The sequence below is a fragment of the Mytilus trossulus genome, chromosome 7, assembly GCF_036588685.1.
Source record: "Mytilus trossulus isolate FHL-02 chromosome 7, PNRI_Mtr1.1.1.hap1, whole genome shotgun sequence".
Taxonomy (NCBI): Eukaryota; Metazoa; Mollusca; class Bivalvia; order Mytilida; family Mytilidae; genus Mytilus; species Mytilus trossulus.
Genome location: NC_086379.1, coordinates 6996378 through 7022472, shown reverse-complemented (window position 1 = coordinate 7022472; position 26095 = coordinate 6996378). Strand labels below are relative to the sequence as shown.

The following is a 26095-nucleotide window of genomic DNA, read 5'->3' as shown; positions in this document are numbered from 1 at the left end:
TATTTTACTTACTAGCACTCTTGGTACAATAAAAAACCTGATAATAAATTGTTCAAATAAGGCATTTGAAAATAGTGGAATTAATTACTTTTGGAGTGTCAAAAACTCGTTTGAAGTACTTGATTAATTGCATGCATATATTGGCGATTTTGAATCTGTTCAAAGTTTTGATTTTTCTACCCTATATACCACTTTGCCTCATATTCTTATTAAGAAAAAAATCACATCCCTAGTAAACTGGGTATTTAAAAAGTCAGAATGCGAATACATATGTTCAAACTCTTGTAGGTCATTTTTTAGTAGCAATAAACAAAAGAACTATGTCAATTGGACATGCTTTGATACTATTTATGTGCTTGAATTTTTACTTGATAACATTTTTGCTCGCTTTGGAGATTCCGTATATCGTCAAGTTATTGGAATTCCAATGGGGACTAACTGTGCACCACTTATTGCGGACCTGTTTTTGTATTGTTATGAGTTACAATTTATGACTAGAATTAGCAAAGACCCACCAAAACAACATTTGATACAAAAATTTAACAATACTTTTAGATGTTTGGATGATATATTGGCTCTTAATAATGACGACTTCAGTATGTATACTAAAGAAATTTATCCTGTTGAACTTACTTTAAATAAAGCAAATACTAACAATGACCACTGCCCTTTCCTCGATCTTGATATCTATATCATTAACGATAAGCTTAATACAAAAATTTATGATAAAAGAGATGATTTTTGATTTCCTATTGGTAATTACCCTTTTTTAGATGGTGACGTTCCCTTGTCAGCACCATCTTATGGTGTTTATATATCTCAACTTGTACGATTCGCTCGTGTATGTAACAACGTATTAGATTTTAGCGAGAGAAAATGTATTCCTGAAAAATTATTACACCAGAGTTTTCGATATCACAAACTGGTCAAAACATTTACTAAATTTTATCACCGGTATAAGGAAATAATTCGTAAATATAACTCAACATGCACACAACTTACACGTTCAGGTATTTCACATCCATTTTTTTATGAAAATATCCTTTATAAAGCACAAAAATGTCAGTATTCTCCTCAGAAACAAACAAAACCTTTAAATAGACTTATTAAAAAGGGATATAGTTACGATACTGTTGTCAGGTCTTTAAAGATTGCATATTTTGGCTTTAATATTGATTCACTTATAGGGTCTTTGCATCGGAACTAAACACATTTATTTCTAAAAAAAAAAGTTGTTGGCATGACACGGGTTATGTTCTTCTCATATATTTTATGATAGTATGATACTAAATCCCTAACGGGAGGGATTGTGCCTGATATTCATATGATGAAGACATAATCTTTGGGGTCTGGAGCTGGCATGTCAGTTAACTGCTAGTAGTCTGTTGTTATTTATGTATTATTGTCATTTTATTTATTTTCTTTTGTTACATCTTTTGACATCAGACTCGGAGTTCTCTTGAACTCGTATTGTTATGGGTTTACTTTTCTACATTGGCTAGAGGTATATGGGGAGGGTTGAGATCTCATAAACATGTTTAACCCCACCGCAATTTTGCGCCTGTCCCAAGTCAGCAGCCTCTGGCCTTTGTTAGTCTTGTATGATTTTTAATTTTAGTTTCTTGTGTATAATTCGGAGTTTAGTATGACGTCCATTATCACTGTACTAGTATGCATATTTTAAGGGGCCAGCTGAAGGATACCTACGGGTGCGGGAATTCTCGCTACATTGAAGACACATTGGTTGCCTTCGGCTGTTGTCTGCTCTATGGTCGGGTGGTTGTCGCTTTGACACATTCACCATTTCCTTTCTCAATTTTATATCTAATTAATGATATATAATCAAGCATTTAACTGACGAGTATGGTCGTTCTGTCCACATGCCAAATCCCAACCAAAAAGATAAATTGGTCGGCATTTCAGCAACTTTTTTCGTTTCGTCTAGTTCTTGTATATTGAAAGGTACGGTCTTGATTTTTGAATGATTTTGTATTTACATTGTATCAGATGAAATGTATCCGTTCAGTGTATATTCACTTGTTTGTTTGTATATGTCTTTTGATTGAGTTAAACCATTTCAATTGATTTTTGTCAGTGTGTCTTTCTATGTTGTGATGTTACACTATTGTTTCAGGTAAGGACGAAGGTTGGTATCTATTAAAACGTTTAAACCCGCTGAATTTGTTTGCACCTGTCAGAACCTTGATGTTCAGTGGTTGTCGTTTGTTGATGTGGTTCATAAATGTTTCACGTTTTTTTTTATATAGATTAGACCGTTGATTTTCCCGTTTGAATGGTTTTACAATTGTCATTTGTGGGGGTCCACTAAAGCTTGCTGTTCAGTGTTAGCCAAGGCTCCGTGCTGAAGGCCGTACTTAGATCTATTATGGTTTACTTTTACAAATAATGACGTAGTTTCCGTTTTGGTGTACGAACAATGAGAATACCCATATTCCTTTAGTTTCTAAAAAGGCATATTGAGCTAGTTGTCATCAAATTGAGAAACAATGTTTTTATTCAAAACAAGGATTTGTATAACTATACAAATCCTTGTTTAAAACAAATTATAAAAAAAACATGAATTATTATTTTTTTTATTGATAGATTTATTTGTGAATGTTTAAAAAACAACAAAAAGCTTATATAACGTCTGTTAAATATTAGCATGCGAGTTAATTTCATAAGCCATGGAAATTAAAACGCTCATCAGTGTACATATCGTAGCTAATAATATATGAAAAAAATACTAACATAAAATATAATTGGATAGTTATACATTATACAGTTGTAAAAAAGATCAATGTTTTAAAAAAAATATGATGAAGAGACTGATCACAAACAAATATTTACAAGTTTATGTTTGTCCCCAAATTCCTACATAGCGGGTAATGTTTATATTTAGTAAATAGATAGAAAAATACTGTATTCTCTAAACACTAAATATAAGTTCACTGACACACTGTTTTGTATTATTAAATATGTACAATAGGTATGCGACACACATTACAAAACACTTTTAAAAGATAAAAAAAATTCTTAAAACAAGAATGTGTCTATAGAACACGGATGCCACACTCGCAATATCATTTTCTATGTTAAGTGGACCGTGCAATTTTGATAAACACTTGTATTTTGCATTCAAATTAGAATGATCCTATCATAGGGAACATGTCAAGGTACTAAGAAACCTGAAGCGGGACAGACGGACGGGCGAACGGACGCACATACCAGAAAACATAATACCCCTCTACTATCGTAGGTGAGGCATAAAAAGTATAATGTTATTTACACAAGTTATACAATGTAGTTTTTAGGCATAGTCTAAATATACAGCATTCCTCGTTTTCGTCTTTCTCTGTTACTGTGACATATTCCTAGCTGTAAATACCTGTAATATATTAACATAACAATATTGTAAGAGAAGGCGTGACAAGATAATTTGTGTGGTCAATTTGTATACAAAAATAACTAGAATGAATAAAATCCTTCCAATGTTCAGATATTAGCTTTGTTTTGTTCATGCTATATGAATGTTACTGTTATCGTGGGTTTTTTTTTCTCTTTGGGCATGTTGTTATCTCTTCAGCACATTCCACATTTTTATTCTCTATATATCATATATTATACTTTATTTAGCCTATTTTTATATATATTTTTTTTAATCTTTTTTGGATTCTAGCATCACTGACAAGTCTGTTGTAGACGAACCTTGCGTCTGGCGTAAATACAACATATAAGATGTCGAGGCCAAAAACAAAATGAAATAAAAATTAAATTCTAAATAATGTAATACCTTTTCGTTGATGTAATCTGTTGGTTGGTTCATTATTTCAGCAATTGTCATCATGATTTTCTGAAAGTGTTGTAATAACATTATCATTCTGATAATAAACATTAAGAATGCATTCAGAAATACACAGAAAAATTCTATATCAAAATTTAAAAAAAATGTCAAACAAAAAAGATTATCAAGCATTATTCTGTTATTCGAAATGTTCTAAGAAAATGACTATACGTTCATTAACATCGGAAGACCCGTTATTGTTTTTATTTGTAGAAAGCATATATAGATATAGGAAGATGTGGTGTGAGTGCCAATGAGACAACTCTCCATCCAAATAACAATATAGCCTGTTTTATTACATATTACGTTGCAGGCTTAATTGTGATTACATCGTTCTTTGATATCACTGTTAAAACACGGTCATACTGGGGGTATCTTAAATTATGACCTTTTGATGTTGTGTCTTGTGTGTTCTTTTATTTGTCTCTTTGTCTTTGTCTTTGTTAGCCATGATGTTCTCAGTTCATTTTCGATCTATGAGTTTGACTGTTCCCCCCAACGTTTTTCGCCCCTCTTTTATCAACCGATTTATCAACCGATCACCATAATTTTTTCAGCCTTTTTAATTCTCAACTATTATGTATACATATAAATACCTTCAGATTCAAATTTCCTTCTGATTCTGTGTACATTGTTTTCATTGAACTGTGTCCTTTCTGTACCGAAATATACATTCTTGAATTTATCGTCTGTTTTAATTTTGATAATAAACATCTCTTGGAGTTGTTGCAGGGATATGCTCTGGTCCATTACAATTGTATGCGCCAAGTCTAAAAGGTTATTCAGGATGGCTGAAGCTGTCGCTTCATCTGCAAATCTTGGATTACATTGGATTTCCAGCCAGTTTCTACTTTGCGTGCAGTCAGTAATGACATGAATTGAGGTGCTAAATCGTGAATCCACAGAGACTACTCGAACTGGACGTATTCCAAGTTTTGGAGATGTTAGTTCTTGACTTATATCTTTGTCACAAAGGACAGCATGCTTAAATACTGATATGAGAGATCCTCTGTCTTTTGATAAAGACTCAATAACACTATGAGAAATCAAGAATTTAGAAGTAACAAGCTTGATTTCCTTCAAATTTTCAAGAACAAATTCTTGTACTGATTTGTCTTTCTTATCAATATTGGTAACGATTGGTATCAAAGTTTCCAGTGGTCCTTCATACTGTTCGTAATCATCTTCCTCTCTCAGGTCAACATTTGTAACGACACAAGGAGTTCCTGACTTTGAAATAAAATGTAACAGTATCTGGTATGCTGTAATAAATAGGTCTTTAATTGATGTATTGTTAATCAATGTCCATTTGGTTATGTTTTCAATTATTTTGCCTTTCATTTCAAGTCTTCTGATAATCATGGTCTGGTCGGATGACTTTGCCTGGTCAAAATTAGGCAGACACATGGGTTGATAATTGTTGCCAAGCTTTGATCTCCAATATTCCATTTTGTTGTCTGTGCTACCAAGCATTCTTTCAATAATATCGGTTTTTGTGTATTTGTTTTGGTGTGGCTGTTTGCTTTCTTTCAACACATCATTGCTTATTACGGTAAATAAATCATTCACAAATATTTCAATACTTCTGAAGTCAAAGTAAAAACGACGAAAACGCAAGTTCAAAAGTTGTTTGTCGTCCTCTCGCACTGACTTGGAGGCAAAAAGGAGTTTTGTTTCGATCAGCTTTTCTGTTTTCTTCATGTTGTTAGTTCTTGTTGTATTAAGTCTCAGCTCATGGTCTCTAAGAATCTTAAAATCAAATTTTTCACCTGATAGAAGGTCAAGATCGCGTGGTTGGCGGTAAAATTCTAAATTCAGCTCGCGATGTTTACCTTCAATGTTTTCAAACAATTTTAACATTGTCTCGTTTTGCAAGATTCGATATGTTCCTCCACTGTCTATATAGTATTCAGATAACACGAATGGATGTAATTTTTCAAGTTGTTCTAGACACGTTATCAGGAGATTTGTCTTATGTAAATTCTTCTCCACACACAATTGTATATCCACAAAACTGTCTGCATTTTTCATATCTGTAATTGGATCAACATAGCTTTTTTCGATATCTGTCAAAGGTGTTCTAAAATTTTTAAGTACATTTCGCAATGCCCGTAGTTTCTGTACAGGAATTTGTCCAGGTTTACTAATCACAGATGTCAGATGTTCAAGTATCAAATTTGAAATAGACTCTATAGTTGCAGATTCAGCTAAAACAGAAACAACAGACAGCCGTACATGAATACGTTTGTTGATAGAGTTTACAAATTCTAACCCTTTCATTGAATCCATTCCAATGGAAACTAGATTGGTACTTGGCGTCAAGATGGACATCTCAACAGCAAAAACATCTGCCGCTATAACCGATGTTATTCTGATCGTTTCTAGAATTTGCTTTTGTGTTGACAATTTCAATAAATCATCCGTATCCATCAAAATATTTGTAATCTGGGAATTTTCTGTAAAAATATCTAATATGCGGAGCTCTCTTAAAATAGGCACTACTCTGGACATAATTGATACGTCTGCCATTTGTCGAATCACAGTTTTCCAGTCAATAGTTGCACATATTATTTGTGTTGAGTTTTTCATTAGTATGTATAAAAAACATTCTCTTATGTCAGTTCTTGTTAATGAATTGTAGCCTTGAGAGTCAAAAAATTGTTCAAGACCGTCCTTAAGTTTCATAAGTCCAAGCTGAAGTGGACCCCAGTTTATTGTTTGGCCCGAAAGTCCTGTGCTCTGTCTGTAAAAGGAAGCAGCATCCATAAATGAATTCCCCGCTCCATAATTGAGTTGTCCAACATTCCCAAAAGCAGATGCTGTTGACGAATGCAGTACAAAATAATCTAAATCCATGTTTTTTGTTACCATGTGTAGATTCCATGTACCTAACACTTTTGGTCGAAGAACTTTATCAAGCTTTAATTCTGTCATATTCAAAATAGTGCCATCGTCAAGAACTGCAGCTCCTTGAAAAACCCCTTTTATGGGTTGATTTGAATACTTCATTCTAATCTTGCCAAAAGCTTTCTTCAAGGATAAGATATCTGTGATGTCAGTTTCTACAAATTCAATCTTGCAGGATAATGTATCCATAAGTGTCTGCATCCATGCAGTTTGGTCAACCGTAGGATTTCTACGTCCAAATATAAATACAGCACCACCACCTAGTTCGCAAATTAATTTCACAATCTCTTGTCCAAGACCAGTTAAACCCCCTACGACAATGTACGACGAATGTTTACCAAATAGATCATTTCGTGTTGATGCAACATCAAGCTTTCGAACGGTGTCTACAATGGCATCTTTGTCATTGGTATCGAAACAAAATGTTCTACCATTCCCACATGCTATTGGAATCTTTTGCAGCATACCAACTGCAGTATCTGTGACTAACCATTGTTTGATTAGACAGATTGATTTAGATAAATTGTGTCTTTGTAAAACTTCCTCGTTGTTGACGAGCTTTAACCTTAAAAGTGGACAAACATAGCGTAAAGATCTTTCATTTCTTCTGGTTATAAGATTTGTGAAAGAAAATATTTCAACTGACGAATGGTTATTTTCAGTCAATATTGTTTCCAATTTGTCAACATTTGTTGACAAAAAGACAATTTGCAAAGCTGGTGAAATCCTAAAGGACTCGAGTTCGGCTAAGTTGAAAATGTTCACACTGGTATCCTGGGGTCTACCAGTGTATTCAAGGATACACTCTAGAAGATGAACAACATGAATAGTGGCTACAGTCCCATCATATAATATGGCTATTGAATTTAGCTTTGATATTTCATCTGCAATTGAGAAAAACATTGCAATTTGAAGAAGAATTCCAGGTTGATAGTTCGGAAATCGGAATTTTTCTAAAATGCAGTCTTCAGGCACGACTGCAAAATTGGATGCATGTACTGGGTAACATGTGACATATTCTTCGTGCAACTGTACACTGTGTGGCACCTCTAAAGACTTTAAATCATTGGTCGACCTATGAATTGTTTTACCGCAAGTTTCAGCCGAAAGTAATTGATGTCCATTTGTACAATACAACTTCCAAGGATCATCTCCACCCACGATTTCTGTCAAATTTGCTGGAAACCATAACTCGTCTGTATAAGTAGACATTACTTCTAATTCTATCGAACCTTCATATACTTTTGACAAGTGTGTGTGTCTGAAGAAAGGCCGATTTATCTTATTGTATTTCTCTGATTTTAGTTCTAATGCATCATTTGCATTGTATGTGTTCATTCTGAAATTTGGTTCATCAATGGGGCTTCTCATGAGAGTGCTTGAATAAATGCATTGTTTCTCAAACTTCAATTCTGGTGGTAATAACTGTTTATTGTGCTCATTGTTCAAAACTTCCTGAAGACAGATCAGATCAGATTCCTCTTCAAAATCGATAAGAAACACCTTTGTAAATACTTCTTCTCTCATTAAACATCTGGTCATGCCCCATAACTCAGACCCTAGTATATTGACATGGCCATTGTCTTGTAGGATTACTTTTGGTTGGGTTTGTTTGGTAAGAACATACATAACAATATCTTCTTTTTCGTGTATCAATTTTTGACACAATTTTGTTAATATGACACACGAAGTTTTTACCGTATTAAATATATCTTCGGGTGACATATTTTCGCCTAAAAAATCACTGCATCTTGGGCAATAAACGATTTCCGAAATGTTCTGGAAGTTTCCAAATTTTGTCATTACGTAATCATATAAATCCTGGATAACATTGTTATATATTTCATCACTATGCGACGAAACTGTAATGCCTTTTGAACCTGGTAAATACTTTCTAATCATTTGCTGTGCTTTGTCTTCAACTGTTACTATAAGCGCGTTTGAATAAAAGCTATCATCCTCAAATTTCCGATCAAAGCTTACCGGTTGCCATCGCATTTCATAAAATTTGTTTTTCAGTGGATTGTCTGGTATATTAGGTGACACATTCTGAAGTTCACATCCTATCATTTCTATTGCCACGTCTCCATCTTCATTTATCACCAGCATATTCATAGTTGATCTAAATCTATTGGTTTTCACTAACTGTCCTAGAACGTACAATCGTTGCCCTGGTTGTTTATGGACTATAAGGGATTGTATACTCACAGGTACAGAAATGTCTCTTGTTTTCTCTAACTCATTAGGATCAAATGATAAAATAGATGTTTGAAATGCTCCATCTAAAATAACAGGAATTAAGTTGCTTCTGAACTCCGAGTCAAAGACTTTTGCTGATACTTCCATTGAAACAAGATATTGATTTTTTAACCGCCTACAGTCTTTGATCACTGAAAGGTCCTCCCCATAATGGAATCCAAAATCGTTAAGTTTCGAATAAAATGTCTTTCCCGTAGCATACATTTTTAATTTAGTTTTCAGTCGAGTAATGTTTATAGGACAAGGCGTTCGGCGAGTGACTCTTTTCATTCCAAATATACATATAGTTTTCTCATTCGATTTAATATTAATCGTCTGGTTCAACTGATCCGCCTGTGTTATCAATTTTTCGGTGTGATTTTTGTCTATTCGCAATCGATTTACAAAGCGTAATGATATTTCTATCTCCGATGTAGGTAAATGTAAAAGACATCGTGCTATTTCTAGAGCAATTTCAGCATGAACAGCCCCTGGGGCAATGTGTACTTGTTCTACTATATGCTGGTAAATATAAGGCGTTGTTAAGGGTGTAAATTGAATTATAAAATCCTTTGAGAGTACTTTTTGCATAACGAAGAGATGTTTTTTTGTATTCTCCTTTATTCCCTTGAGGTTGGTTTTTAATGTTTCAGATGACATCAATACTTTACAGCGGTTAAACTTGTATTGTGGTATATCTGTGAGGCATTCATCTCCGTGAAACATTTGCTCAAACTGTATGTCGAAACCGCATTCAAAGAGTCTGGACAGTGCAGATACAAACGTGCGTATCTCATCTGGCTGATTCAAGGAAGGGATGGATACAGCTTCCAAATTTGTTATACTTCGTAGATGCGCTTTGGCAACTGGCTTTGGTCCTAGTTCTAGTACAATGTTTTTCTTATTCTCTACCATCGAATTCGATACTGCCTTGGACAAGTGAACCGGTTGTCGTAAATTCTTTGCCCAATACATGGGCGTTGCCATGGAACTGCTATTTATTTTTTCTCCAGTAACAGTTGATATAATATCGTATTCTTGTTTCGTTGCATTCAAGCTGTCAAGATACTTTGGTAGTTCTGCACTAGCATCGTCCATGTGATAGCTGTGATATGCACAGTTAACATCTAGAATTTTCATCAGTATATTTGGCATTGTCTTCTTAAGGTCTTCCTGTATATCTTCAATCGCTTCTTTATCTCCAGAGATAACGCATGCCTCTTTACTGCTGTATACTGCTATACTAAGCTTCCCATTGTATTTTAAACATTTCTCCTCAATTTCGCCTATGTGGCATTTGCCAACAACCATCATTCGACCGCCATTAGCTTTGCTTGATAAAGAAGAACGATAAAAAATTATTTTGACCGCATCTTTCAAATTTAACACTCCTGCGGCATGAGCCGCTGCTACTTCTCCAACAGACTGTCCTACTATTACATTTGGGTGAATACCGAGAGATCGCCACAAGTGGAACAGTGAAACCTGACATGCAAATATGACCAATGGACCTTTGAAGGAATCCGTTAAAAACGAATTTGTAGGATTTTTAATTTCGTCGACGATTGAAATTTTGGTATATTGTTGAAGTTCAGCATCGATTCTTATAAATGTTCTTCGAAAAACTGTATCTCTATCGAGCATTTGCTGGCATGTTCCAGTCCAAACTGTTCCAACACCGCCGAAAAAAAAGATCATATTCAGTTCGTTAGACCTTATTGGGAGAATATTTTGTAGCTTATTTTCTTTATTTAATATTTCTTTGCTTATATCGTGTACTGTTTTGCCAACAATAGCAACTCTGTAATTAAAATGCTCTCTTTTCAACAATGACGTGTAGGAGAGATCTTGGACGTTGTACGAGTCTGTTCCTAGCTTTGATTTCATATGCTCTAAAGTCTTTATAACAGCTGGAATACTGGTTCCTGATAATGCTATCATACAATAATCAAAGACAGGATCTAAGCGTTCATTATTAGATTTAGTTGGAACCTTTTTCACAATGGCATGACCATTCGATCCACCAAAGCCAAATGAATTTATACTGCCGTACCTAGCTCCGTCTGGTCCAACTGGCCATGGTATTGTTGAAGTTGCAACTTTTAAGGCGGTGTTTTTAAAATCGATGTTCGAATTCCCTCTCCCGTCAGTGAAATGCAAAGATTGAACTATTCTATCATTATTTATCATTAAGAGTGTTTTGATCAAACCGGCAATGGCAGCGGCGGATTCTAGATGTCCAATATTTGATTTCACAGATCCCATAGCAATAGTCGGTTCGTTGTTAAAATACGGTCCAAAGAATTCAGACAATGCTCTCATTTCTATTGGGTCACCAACTGGGGTTCCAGCTCCTTGAAAATAGAGAGAAACTATGAGGTAAAATTTATGTTAAAAATTCAGGACAGCCAAGAGAGACTAAACTTTCACTTCCTTGGCGAAGATGTAATCTTGGTTTAAATATATCAACTTAATTTCATCGAGATTTACATTTCAAATGTTCCTTAAACAATTTCTTAACTCAATTTTAGTCTCAAGCTATTCCATTAAATCCTTCTATATGATTATCATTACATTGGGGGAAAACATTCAAGCGCTACACTGTTTATAGTTATAACAAGATTAATTTTGATGACAAGCATCAGGGGGTCACTCATTTATTATGCTAGGAAATAATTGAGGAAGATCAAGTTTTAATTGTTAGTTGTGAATTCATACAACATACAACATTGAGGGCAAGGAAACTGAATTAGATGATGTACATTTTATTTTACTCTGAATCAATTTATTCATTACCGCAGATAAAATAGACATGCACAGTAACAGAAAGTATAAATATTTCATTCAACAGGAGAATACCACTGGATCTTCCTTATCATGCTAATCTGAAAAACCGTATCTTATATGGCTCACGAATTATAAAATTTTATCAAGATAGTAACATATGTTCCTAACTTTGAAGTATTACACAAGAGAAATTAAAACATACCATGAGCTTCAACATGCTGGATAAAGGATGGATCCACTTTATATCGTCTAAATACATCCTCAAGAAGGACTCGTTGTTGTTTTGAAGATGGTGCGATTATAGGAGTACTTGTTTTTCCATTTTGATTACATCCGCATGCTATAGTGCCCCATATCTTATCATTATCTTTCAGTGCCTAAAAATGAAGTTTTCAAACTGAACTTTTATGCAGATGTTATTTGTATGATAGATATTCATACGATTTCTCCCGACAGATTTGCAGATGGGCAGCAACATACTTCGACGCTAACATTAACAAACAAATAAACGTCAACAATAGCCACATTTTTAAATCACGTAATACATTTTTAGATATGAGTAACAGCTTTATCGAACCAATATTTTGCTACGAAATGTATTTGTATAAAATCACACTCATGATAATGTGGGTGCCTTGGTGGCTGAGTGGTCTTAGTAGTTACTACCAGTTATCACTAGCCAGTCAACACTGAGGTTGTAAGTTTCAATGCTGGTCGTGCGGGTGCACTCGACTCAAATCTAAATTGACTAGGTTTGTCAGCTTTCCCATCGAAAGTCGATATTTTTCTCCGACTTCCTCCACCAATAAAAACATATGTAATGATATCGAGCATTACCTATTTCAATCTTATGTATACTTACCAGGCGAAAACCCAGTTTAAATAGAACAAAAGAATCGGAGCTCTTTGTTAGAGAAGGCGATAAATGCTCACTGCTATGTTTACTAAGTAACAAAAAATTTAAAAGTTAATAGAAACAAATAAAACGATCATTTTCTCCTCAATTACGTAGTAATGCAGAACAATAGACTACTTTCGAGTTCATCCGTCATCGGAGAAAACTCGTCGATCATGCGCGCCTTTATGACGTCATTAACCAGAAAGAGGGGATCGCCTGTATCCCTGCACTATTAACGTTCATCAAGCATCTAAGTAATCGTCATTGTGCAGGATTAATTAGAAATACTGTTTGTTTTGTAAGTACTTAATCACAGTTCCCTATTAATTACAGCAGTGCTGATTGTTAATTATGAGAATTTAACCTGCCGAATAATTTGTGCAAAATAGAAATTATAATTTGTTTAACCACTCGCTGAACATTGGATCGGAAGAGACGATGCCCCTAAGCGCAATATGATGTTCACTAAAATCAGAGTTTTTGACAGAAATGCATCGAACTCGAAAGTTGTCGATTAGATATCAAGTCCACGATATGGATATCTATCAAGTTGGATGTAGAAAATGCATAACCTTCGATTTGAAAAATTACCACGAATGGAGAACATATCAATCAATTAATTCAGTAATTTTCGTTTCTGCCCTTATGTGACTCAAGAACAAATTCCAAACAAAGGGTAACAATAGTATCGAAAAGAGAAAATCGAGTGCACCTTTTTTATATTAGGTTTATGTACCCTTCTGTAGCCATTTTTGTACGATTTTTTCAAACCTCAATTGTATCAAAACTACAGATATAATGAATAATAGAGATAGGCCATTTAGTACATATTCCAAGAGGAAACTTGATTCAAAGCATGATTTTTTTACTGTTTCATTGCATTTGATAGAAAAAGAGGACTTTGTGGCAAATAAATCAAGATTTTTATAGAAAATCCACAGCCTTTAATACAGACATTTTTGTTATAAAATTTGAAACATAAATTACTCACTTTATTTTCTATGATGTGCTAGTGTTCATTTTTTACAAAAAGTTCTAAGCAACCTGTAAATTCCAAAACACCTCGTGCTGAGTCACTAAAGTCGAGCGCACCCCAAACGGTGTACTTGATTTTGGCTATATTTATATTTGTTTTAACCAATAACTACATTTACAAAGTTGTTTTAAGAAAATCAATGCTAGCACTGCATGCAATAATCCTATATCTATCAGTCATCAAACTGCCAAATATAAGAGTACAAAGATAAAGGCTGTGGATTTTCTATAAAAATCTTGAGTTATTTGCAACAAAGTCCTCTTTTTCTATTAAATGCAATGGAACAGTAAAAAATAATGCTTTGCATCAAGTTTCCCCTTGGAATATGTACAAAATGGCCTATCTCTACTATTCATTCAGCTTTAGATTCTGTCATTTTTCTAAACCACAGGTTGACTTTGTAACATAAAAAAGATGAAATATGTGAAATACCTATCTTATGAATCACAGAAACAGAGTCGGTGTGTTCGAATAGCTATTTTTTTTACTAAAAGTACTTGACGATAGTCTTTTAAGTTGGATGATAAAAATGCATATCTTCGAGGAAAAAAATGTGTATGACAACTAGGTTTAATCATCTTCAACCACTGAAAATTTTAGTCTACCCTTCCACGAAATATTAAATAAGACTTTTTTAAATGTTTATGAATTTTCGAAAATTCTACCTGACAACCAATCAGACAATAGTTTTTAGTTGAATCAATGCAGACAAGATCATTAACTGATGCTCATTAGCTAGTAGATACATTTGTCTTTTAAAATACAACATACATACAGCATCGTAATGGTGCTATGTGGATAAATTTATCGGTTTTCAAGAGCAAAACTGGCAAAAAATGAATTGGTGTAATTGGGAGATAATTTTGACGAAATAGAATCCTGACTGCTAACATTATGAATAGAATTAATATATATGAAGAAAGTTTTGTCTTTTAAGAATTGTCATTCGTTATTGTGGTCAACTAGAGGTGACCTAACTCGCACAGCTTAAGCATACATCTATTGATAAGGGATTTAAGCTAAATGTCTAATTTATTGTCGTTAAATATACAATTCTTTTAATTGTATGATGATTTTATTATAATCAAAATGTTATTAAACAAACCGAACCTGACTGAGTTTTTTCAAAACTATAACACCACAACCTTCTCCCCTGACATAGCCTTCTGCGTCGTCTGCAAATGGATGACTTTTCCCAGAAGGAGATGTCATCTTAGCTTTAGCTAATACTATGAAGATACTAGGAGATAAAATGCTATTCACGCCTCCACAGATCGCCATCTCGCATTCACCTGCAAATATAGGTTTTTTTGTTGTTACAATCTAATGTAATAATATTATGTTACAATCTTATTTTCAATCTAATGTTACAATTTAATGTTATGTATTTTATATAATTCAAATTCCAATATTTATTGCCATATAGACTTTATCAATATTAAGTTTGGGTGACAAATACAAAATAAGTAGACAATATAACTAAATTTTCACATAATAATATATATACACAACCATGCACATACTATTCTAATAACCAGATCTGTATGATAAAATGGACATGTATTCTGCTTAAGGTGGTAGACCCAGGTTAGGGGAAATAACTCTTAAAATCATCAGTTCATTTGTGTCAGCCATTTCATAAATAGGTTCTAAGCTTCTAGGATACATAGATTATTTTAAATCTGTTTCAGGTAAATGCTTAAAATACCTTTATAAAACTTGACCATTACAAACGCATCATTGAATGAAAGAGTTATCTCCCTGGACCAAGGTCTACCCCCTAAAAAGGTACAGAAATCGAGAGTATTTTGCTGTTACTGAACTCTATCTGTATACTATTGTATGACAGTTGTGTTTCAATTGTTTCGTTGATCTTACGTAAGTTCTTATGGACTTCCCCTTTTTCAAATTTGCTTTGGAGTTTAGTACTAATGCTATACTTTTCAAAGCCCAGAAGAATTTGTTCACGCGAGAGTTTATACATGTATTATTTAGTGAAATGGCAGCATTTATACAGCAGGGAAGTTGCAAACAGAACATTACGACAAAAGAGATGATTTCAGCATTCCAATAGTGAACTTTCCATGTTTAAGTAGCAGCATTCCAGCTGTATACGGGGTATATATCGTCTATTTGATACGATATTCACGTTCTTGTATTTCCTATCATGATTTTATTGAAGGATGGTTGCTGCTCACAAGAAAACTTTTAAACCAAGAGTTCCAAATGGTAAAGTTGAAATCATCCCTTCGTAAATTTTACGGACGCCATCACGAGATGGTTAACCGTTATGAAATAACCGTTTCACAGATGATATCGGATATAATCCTTACGTCGTAAATACAATCCCCTTCCCTTTCATGAATTTGATCTACCGAATTCGACTATTTACTGGATGCGTTATTTAACATGAGCAACACGAAGCCTAATGAAGAGCAGGATCTGTTTACCCTTCCGGATCACCTGAGATTACCCTTAGTTTTTTTTTGGTGTTCGTGTTGATTATTCTTTAGTTTTCTATGTCGTGTCATGTGTACAATTGTTTGTCTGTTTGTCTTTTTCATTTTTAGCCATGGCGTTGTCAGTTTATTTTTTATTTATGAGTTTGACTATCCCTCTGATATCTTTACCCCTCTTTTGAAAGGTTTTACCCTGCATTTATGGCTACAATTTTAGCAAGAATGATAACAGGGTTTGTACATTTTACTATGTTGACTGGCTGTTACAACAATGAATCATAAAGTGTTTAGCAAACAAGCAAATCAAATAATTTGATTTATTGTAATCTCATAAGAAATATTTGTCTAAATTTATGGGAAGCTGTTGTGAATCTATATAATTATCAACTTGATGAAAAACGCAATAACCTACAATAAGTTTCAGTATGGTGATAAAGAAAATATGCATTAGTAACGACAAAAACATTGTGAAAGTGCAGTGTTCTCCCCGTGATTTTTGGATAGCACCAGGGTAACGCGTGACGAAATGAATTTTACAATATTTTGTGTCGCGTTGCGTCGCTTATTTTTTTCTTCTTAGTTTTTGTCATTACCTTTTTGCCTTTGTTTTGTTAACTGTGGTACTGTGTTATATAGACTTTGGGTCAGAACATTATTGGTAGAAAAAGTAAATCAATAAAACAGTTTGTATACTTTACATTTTTTTGTATCTTTGAAAAAGAAAAGAAAGCACAATTAGTCTTTAAACTAAAGTCACTTCTTATATTTTGATCAAGCCATTTTGTCCCAATACTTGTAGTTTCACTACACATTCCCCATGTTAGATTTGACCATAACAATGAACTTTGAACAAGATTAATTTTTGATACAGATCCGTCAGTAAATTATAAACTATTTTCATTCTTTTTAACATCAAGTGACATTTTCATTGTATTCTATGCAGTATAAATAAAACTTCAAGAGAAAACTACACAATGTATCCGAACAAAACATATCATTTAAGCACTTTCATATTCTTCTTAATAAGTTGAAAATCCAGTTGAATATTTCTGCTGTAACATGAAAGAAGTAATAGTCATAAAAACCTGTGCGAATTGCTTGACATCCCATATAAACAGCTGTCATTGATGACGAGCATGCCGTGTCCACCGCCATTGAAGGTCCGCGCAGGTCATAGTGATTTGAAATTCTGTTTGCGGTAAGAGATGAATTGATACCAGTCACCATTGTGTTATTGGACTCATTACGGCAACTTGCAGCTCCACACATCATGTCATTATTAGTAACTCCTAAATATGGATTAATGAATGAATTTGTGCTTCTTTCTTAATATATATCTATATGTTTTTTTTTAGTCATTAAGATCATAACACAATGTTGACTGCTGTATTTTTGACATTTTTACCTTATATGTCTGTTTGTTTTGTTCACGCATCATTGTCAATATAATGGAATTTGATATGACTGTTATAGTACAAGGAACATGCATATGTTTATCTAGCTATAAAACCAGTTTCAATCAACCATGTTTCTACATAAGAAAATGCCTGTACTTAGTCAGGAGTTGCTAGATTTTCGTACTTGAATCTTATTGCCTTTGTCCCTGTACTTAGTCAGGAGTTGCTAGACTTTCGTACTTGAATCTTTTTGCCTTTGACCCTGTACTAAGTCAGGAGTTGCTAGATTTTCGTACATGAATCATATTGCCTTTGTCCCTGTACTTAGTCAGGCATGCTAGATTTTCGTACTTGAATCGTATTACCTTTGCCCTGTACTTAGTCAGGAGTTGCTAGATTTTTGTACTCGAATCGTATTGCCTTTGTCCCTGTACTTAGTCAGGAGTTTCTATATTTTCGTACTCGAATCTTATTGCCTTTGTCCCTGTACTTAGTCAGGAGTTGCTAGATTTTCGTACTTGAATCTTATTGCCTTTGTCCCTGCATGTAATTAGTCAGGAGTTGCTAGATTTTCGTATTGCCTTTGTCCCTGAACTTAGTCGAACCTTATTGCCTTTGTCCCTGAACTTAGTCAGGAGTTGCTAGATTTTCGTACTTGAATCTTATTGCCTTTGTCCCTGTACTTAGTAAGGAGTTGCTAGATTTTCGTACTTGAATCGTATTGCCTTTGTCCCTGTACTTAGTCAGGAGTTGCTATATTTTCGTACTTGAATCGTATTGCCTTTGTCATGTTCTGCAGGCAATTAAGTTTTTCAAAACAGTTTCACATACTACGATTTAAATTTAGCTGGTCCATAAACATGTAACGCATTTGTAATTAACATACTTACCAATATATACTCCAGTATTTGATCCTTTCATGTTTTGCATTGTAAATCCTCCATTTTCTAAGGCCGAATGGGTAACTTCTAGTGTTAAGCAAGTTTGAGGATTTATCCATCCTGCTTCATTGTCGCCAATTCCAAAAAACTTGTTGTCCCACTTGTCAAATCTAAGGAAAAAACATATATTTATTATACCTCGCTGTAAATATCCATAAAAAAAAATATGTGTCTACCTTGCAACGAACATTTTGCTTGACAATTATGCTAACCTATATACTAACAGAGCATTTCGCAAATATAAACCATATTGTAATATCTGAATGTTTTGTCTTATTGGGAATGTGGTGCTGATGACTTTCCTAAGTTCTGTTGCACGTAGGTTTTTGCGTGATTTGATCAGATCAATTGGAATATGTATTGCTAAACTTGCTAGCATAAATTTTAAAGATAATATGCAAAAATGTTGACATTATTCTTCTTTGTATGTCAATGCTAATATTCTGAATATTTTGTATCTTTCCGATAACCAGATGTTCCGCTAAATATACATTGGCTTGAAATAAAGCAAAAGTCGTATTGCCAGATAGTATCTCCAAAAATAGCTTACTCATCAATTAGTCCAGCATATTTTACGCTATTTTTCCAGTTGTCATCAGTTTCTGTGTAGTCTATTTCATCGACATTCCATCGTTCGTTTGGGACCTCTTTAATGTGGTCCTCGCCATTTATAAGGATCCTCCAAAATTCATCAATGTTATCGGCCCCAGGAAAGCGGCATCCTATCCCAACAATTGCAACAGCCTCATCCCCGTCCATTGTTACTTATACCAAATACTTCATGTTATGCAAACCTCAATATGACACTCTGTAATAGAATAAAAAGGTTAAAACTGAACATTTTCAAGTTACAAAATATTATCATTGACAAGTTGCGTTCTATTTGTTAAAATTGATCTCTCTGTAACTTATTTGCTAATAAGAGTGTAACATCTGAACTTTGGTAGAAGATAATTATACATAACATAGAAGCTCGTTTGGAATTGATAATGCTGCCCCAAGGAATCTGCACCAATGCATCTAAACAAAGCATTTTTAAGGATATCATTTTTCATCTTGACTTACATCTAGAAATTGATAACGAGGATCAGTTGAAAGAAAACTTTACGACAAATGAGATGATTTCAGCTTCTCAATTGTGAACTTTCTCTTGCTATATTCCAGCAGCTTCAGCTTACGGAGTACTAAAATTGAGAAAGGAAATTGGGAATGTGTCAAAGCGACAACAACCCGACCATAGAGGATTATAGAGCAGACAACTAGTGTATATCTTCTAGTTGAAACGATATTCCATGGATATTTTATGGACAATATCCCGAGTTGGTTGACCCATGGAAGTATTATATATGTCAATATAATACTTCCATGGTTGACCGTTATTGAATATCTGGTTTACAGATTACAACGCATGTTCCAATTGTCACAAGGCAAGTATAACCTCGACCCCTTTCCCCCGGGTTTATTATACTTAGATCAATACGTGTGCACCATGTAAAGCAGGATCTGCTATCCCTTAAGGAGCACATAAGATCACCCCCAATTTTTGGTGGACTTTGTGTTCCTCGGTCTTTAGTTTTCTATGTTGTTTTATAAGTACTGATGTTTGTATTATAATAAGAAAATGGGTTGATATTCGCGTAATGTAACATGGTCTGCTTACTGGTCTCTTCCCTCAGACTCTCAACAGAAAAACTACATCTGTGAGAGCTGATGTTGGGTTTTAACATGTTCGGAGAACTACTAACAATGTAGCTGTAACAATGCCTCGGATGACGTTTAGCATTGCTTCCGATGTAAAGGCAAACCGGGCGCTGTTGCCGATGTAGACACAGGCCCGAATCAACTGACACCTGCTGTATATTAAAGTTTCAAAATTCAAACTTTTTTATAAAATAAATGAAAACAAAACGAATACCGGTGTAAAACGGTTACAAACAACCATAAATCAAATATTTTAAATTATTTCCCTAATAGAAAACAATAAATAATTTGATAAAACTGTATTTATGATTACCACTAAACAATTTAATTCCGGATGTAACGCGTCTTCTGAAATTAAATTTCTTATTAATATATAAGGAATGACTGTAATATTTTTTTCTGTCTATTCGAAATAATATATAAACAAAATGTGGTGCACACTTTAAAATTCAGTGTGCACCACATTTTTTATGTTAATTCTTCAAAGACAGCAAAAAAAAAAATACAGCCATTCTTAATTATTTTTATTTTAGATTATTTTAGAAATAATTTTACTTTAAATCTTAATAATTTTTAAATCATGACTTACCAATAAGTTTCACAATTCAAACTTTGACGACTTAAAGCAGAATTTCTTTAATATTATAATATAGCAATCATTTATTTGATGGTATGCCAACATACCTTTCTTTGTCAACATTTAATTAGAAATTACCAAATATGGTTATTGTCCGAAAAAAGGTCAAAATTTTGTACAAGTAAATGTCTCATATAAAATTGAGAGGTCGATAATAGATAAAGATTACTTGACCGGAAAACAATTTGAAGTATGATATCCCATGGCATAAATAGTGTAAATAAAACATTTAACACGGAAAATTGATAATTGTAACGTCACCTATGTCCAAAATCAATGTCAAATATCTGTCACAATATTTGTCTGTCCTTTTCTTTTTTTAGCCATGGCATTGTCAGTATATTTACTTTAGTTTGAATATCTCTTTGGTATCTTTCGTCTCTTTTTTAGGTATTTAATATACCGAGTCAATTCCTGTCAACACTTTAATATCTAACTAAGATTCCGAATACATGTTTTTAAAAGAAAGGCGAAAGATACCAAAGAGACAGTCAAACTCATAGATCGAAAATAAACCTGATAACGCCAAGACCTAAAAACAAAAATACAAATAGACAAATAATAGTACATAAGACACAACAAAGAAATTTAAAGATTAAGCAACACGGTCCCCACCAAAAACTGGGGGTGAACTCAGGTGCTCCGGAAGGGTAAGCAGATCCTGCTCTACATTTGACACCCGTCATGTTGCTTATGTTATTACGAATCCATTAAATAGTCTAATTCGGTAGGTCATATTCGTGAAAAGGGAAGGGATTTGTAGTTGCGACATAAGGAACATATCCGATATCATCTGTGAAACGGTTATTCCATAACGGTCAACCAACTCATGATGGCGTCCGTAAAATTAACGGAGGGATGATTTCAACTTGACCATTTAGAACTCTTGGTTTAATAGCTTCCTTGTAAGCAGTAACCCTCTAAAATAAGACAACAGGTTGCTGAAACAAAATAGTTCAAATGTATTGCACACCATATATGTTCATATATGATATACGTTGACAAATAAACCGAAGTTTTGTGGTCCCGTAGTTTTACGGTCTGTTCTACTTAAAATAGATGCATTGTTGAATAACAGATAAAATTGAGAATGGAATTTGGGAATATGTTTTAAAAAAGACAACAACCCGACAACAGTAGAATGCCACCTATGCGTCTGCAATCAGCGAGAATATCCCGCACCCGGAGGTGGACCTAAGCTGGTTCTTAAATAAAAATTTGTACTAGTTCAGTGAAAGTGGACGTCATACTAAACTCCAAAACAAATAAATGAGCTTAAATTTGAAACAAAAACAAAGGCCAGAGGCTCCTGACTTTGGATGTTATTTTTTAACCTGTACTATTATAATAAAAGTGAGAATGAATACTTTTAAGTTCCAGTTTTAATGTATATTGTTAATGTACAATGTAAGATATGGATGATGATACGTCAACGAAGGTTTGAAGTCTTTGGTACTGCATTATCAAGGTCTTTCCGCTACCCCTCCCTCTTTTCCGTCGTTGCTTTTGAAGATATCATGACTTAAATTGTACAATAGGTAGATTTCATCATGATTTATTACCAAATGAGGCTGTGTAGGATTTTATTGTCCCCTTTTAGAGTTGTATCCCCTTGATACGACTATATTTTATTTGCATACATCTTTAAAATTGTTATTTTATAAATATAATTGATCTAAAAATTGCAACAAATACAGGAACAGAAACAGATGGTAATGTTGATATAAACAGTCATTTTGTTAACTAGACCGAAGCTAACGAACAATAAGAAATACGCGCCAAACCGATCTCGCCTTAAAACCGATGACTTGGAATAACATCAAACGTCCTTGGAAATCTAATGACAATCATTTTCAGTAGGAAGACGAAATTCAATAACATTTGAACAACAAACGAAGGTAAATGGTATCAATCCTTGGAAGATTTATTTCCCTTGAAATATTAAAAACAATATTTAAAAACAAATATATTTCTAGACCCGGTGTTATATAGTCATTCTTCCCCCGTGCCAGTTTTTCCCCCGGGGGAAAGACTTGCATGAGCCAATCTTTCCCCCGGGGAAATTATGGATCATTGTGACTCTTCCCCTGCGGAAAGTTGGCAATACGTATACATATAGTAACTTTTCCCCCAAGCCAATCTTTCCCCCGTTATAGATTTCACTATGTTTATATAGAGTCTGGAAATTAAACTGAACAGTGTTAGAATTAGATTTATTTATAAATATACAAATTTGTTGTTCATTTACATTTACACAAATCTGTCTACAGGTTTATCAGTCTGTCTATGAGTCAACAAGTCTGTCTTTCTGTTCAACAGTCTTTCTATGTGTCCCCTAGTCTTTTTACATTTTTTAATGACTGTCTATATGTCCGTATGCAAGGAAAAAACTACTGACTGACCAGAAGTGGTTAAAGTAATTGTATGTATTTGGTCAATGATACCAAGGGTCCACGAAAGAGAATGGATATGATCAGAATGTGCTTCGTGTGTGAATAAATATATAACATGTATATAGATATAGAGATGTGATATGAGTGACAATGAGACAACTCTCCATCCAAATAACAATTTATAAAAGTAAACCATTATCGGTCAATGTACAGCCTTCAACACGGAGCCTTGGCTCACACCGAACAACAAGCTATAAAGGGCCCCAAAATTACTAGTGTAAAACCATTCAAACGGGAAAAACCAACTGTCTAAGTTATTTTTAAAAAAAAACGAGAAACGAGAAACACGTATAAATGACATAAACAAACGACAACTACTGTACATAAGATTCCTGACTTAGGACAGGGGCAAATATTTGAAGCGGGGTTTAACGTTTTAATGGTACCAAACCTTCTCCCTTTTTCTGAAACAATAGTATAACATCTGAACAGAGAAAAACACATATAGAATTGAGAATGGAAATGGGCAATGTGTCAAAGAGACAACAACCCAACCAAATAAAAAACAACAGCAGAAGGTCACCAACAGGTCTTCAATGTAGCGAGAAATTCCCGCACCCGGAGGCGTCCTTCAGCTGGCCCCTAAACATATACTAATTCAGTGATAATGAACGCCATACTAATTTCCAAATTGTACACAAGAAACTAAAATTAAAATAATACAAGACTAACAAAGGCCAGAGGCTCCTGACTTGGGATAAATACATATCAAATGTATATTCACACGATGAAGCTTTGGTAACTATAAACTGAGAAAAAAGTTACTATCATTTAAAAAATCTCATCGTGACGTCGCCGACATTATATTACAAGGCGGAAAATTTAGCTTATCATGCTACTCACGGGGGAAAAATTGGCCTGATCCTAGTTTTCCCCTTATAACGCTGAGGGGGAAAAGTGGGATCATGCCAATTTTTCCGGGGGGAAATATTGGATCGATCCAGTATTTCCCCCCGGAAATTTTGGCATGGGGGAAGAATGGCTATAGGACACCGGCAGTCGAAGAGACATGGAACCTTCACCTATCTAAGTTTATGTGTCTTTTTATTTCGTCCGAGGTCAAAGGTCATAGAGACTACGTGCTAAAACTTTTTACGCTTAAATTTCAAGCTTGGATGTTGAGAAGACGATACTAAATAGCTGCATCTAAACAGCGTATAAGATAGATATATAAGGACATGGTATGCGAGCCAATGAGACAACTCTCAATCCCAGTCACAATTTGTAAAAGAAAAACCATTATAGGTCAAAGTACGGTCTGAATCAACACGGATGTTCATTTCTACTGGTGAACTGTTAGTCCCCGAGGGTATCACCAGCCTAGTAGCAAGTGCTTCGGTACTGACATGAAAATACGGATTTATTTGTGTTTTTTAAAATTTGCTGTTACAAAATGTTACAAATTATTATAAATTAAGGAATGCATCTCCCTCATGCAAAGCTCTGGTTCTTTTACGGATTTGGCTATACTTTTTGTACCTTTTGGATTATAGCTCTTCATCTTTTATATAAGCTTGGGATTTCAAATATTTTGGCCACGAGCATCACTGAAGAGACATTATCGAAATGCGCATCTGGTGCAGGAAAATTGGTACCGTCAATTTTATTCAAAGAGCTCTACATCAATTAATTAGACCCCATTTGTTCAAAATTAATGACGTTAAAACCCTTTAAAGGGACACTAGCTGGCATATCCATGTTCAACAATTTGACTAAAAGCCTCATATTTGTAATAGGTTTATTGCAAATCAGCATATAATATAATGCTATAGCATCAACAACATATATAATATAGTAAGCGACATAATATAAATGAAAACAGAAAGCAAAATAATAACACAAAAAAAAAAATTTGAGTATAACAATGTATAACATTTATCAAAATTAAAAAAAAGTCTAAAACAAACAATTTACAGGGCTTGGGCTCAATAACAATTATGTAGATTCGTTTTGACATGTGAGTATTTTATACTCTAGACGCCATCTATTAAAGGGAGCAAACATTTCGACGCTATCAGTCAAATTATTTTTTCAAAGTTTACCACTTTATTAAGGTAAGGGGGAAATCTGCAATCGAACTTTTTTTTGGTTATCTGCATGATCAGTATACTTATTTTCATCACATTTGGGATCATTATATAAAATAACCAACCCCTCAACTCCAAACCAATGTCAAAGGGTCATTCCGTTGTTGTCCATTGAGTTCATCTTAAGGAATATACTCAAAATTTGCGTAGTTTATCGCTTCTTTATAAAGATGTTTTTATTTAATACATTTTTTTCTTTTAAAATTGAACCAAAGACAGTCGTGACAAAAAACTGCGTATCGTCATTTCCGCGGTTTGAATTTAATATTTTGTGTACAAACCCATAAATAACTCTAGATGAAAGTTTGAACTTACCCTCTACACCAAATTATCCACCAGTTCAAGCTCCGATGGAGTAAAATAGTTCCGGAACGGAAACGATCACTGTACAGAGTTTGCCCCTGTACGTGTGTCAGAAGTCAAAGTTTTCCACCAAGTTTGATATCTGATAAAAAAAAAAAAAAAACTGATTTTAATAAATGATTGATCTGATGGTACTTGCAGAAATAATCTATGACTAAAATATGACTTATAAGCCAATGAAAAGTATGTAACTGTATAGTCACACCTCTTTCTGGGAATAGTAAAATCATGTGATAAATATCATGTGGATTTCTTATTAACCGTCTTCACTTCTTTATTCTTTGAATTCGGCTTAATGTATATTATACGTCAGAAGTAGATTTATTATCAAGATACTTAATCAATTA

General features: G+C 34.0%; 1 protein-coding gene across 2 annotated transcripts; it reads right to left on the bottom strand.

The window, feature by feature from the left end:
- Positions 1 to 2658: 2658 nt before the first annotated feature.
- LOC134724554 (uncharacterized) lies at positions 2659 to 25819 on the bottom strand. Of its 2 annotated transcripts, none has more exons than XM_063587653.1 (9): positions 25701 to 25819; positions 19058 to 19315; positions 18457 to 18617; positions 17255 to 17458; positions 14821 to 15002; positions 11979 to 12153; positions 4441 to 11343; positions 3794 to 3853; positions 2659 to 3388 (listed from the first exon to the last, which is right to left on the bottom strand). In XM_063587653.1, exons 2-8 carry the CDS (start codon positions 19264 to 19266, stop codon positions 3831 to 3833), a joined length of 7857 nt encoding a protein of 2618 aa, XP_063443723.1. In that variant the 5' UTR covers positions 19267 to 19315; positions 25701 to 25819; the 3' UTR covers positions 2659 to 3388; positions 3794 to 3830. The 2 variants fall into 2 exon arrangements, with proteins under 2 accessions (XP_063443723.1, XP_063443724.1); XM_063587654.1 differs by lacking the exon at positions 25701 to 25819 and adding an exon at positions 20798 to 20875.
- Between the last annotated feature and the right edge of the window lie 276 nt (positions 25820 to 26095).

Coding starts and splice junctions, on each gene's coding strand:
- LOC134724554 (XM_063587653.1), bottom strand. CDS start 19,266: ATGGACGGGGATGAGGCTGTTGCAATTGTTGGGATAGGATGCCGCTTT. Junction 17,459..18,456: donor AAATACTGGAGTATATATTG/GTAAGTATGTTA, acceptor ATCCATATTTAG/GAGTTACTAATAATGACATG. Junction 12,154..14,820: donor TTTTGAAAAAACTCAGTCAG/GTTCGGTTTGTT, acceptor CTTCATTTTTAG/GCACTGAAAGATAATGATAA.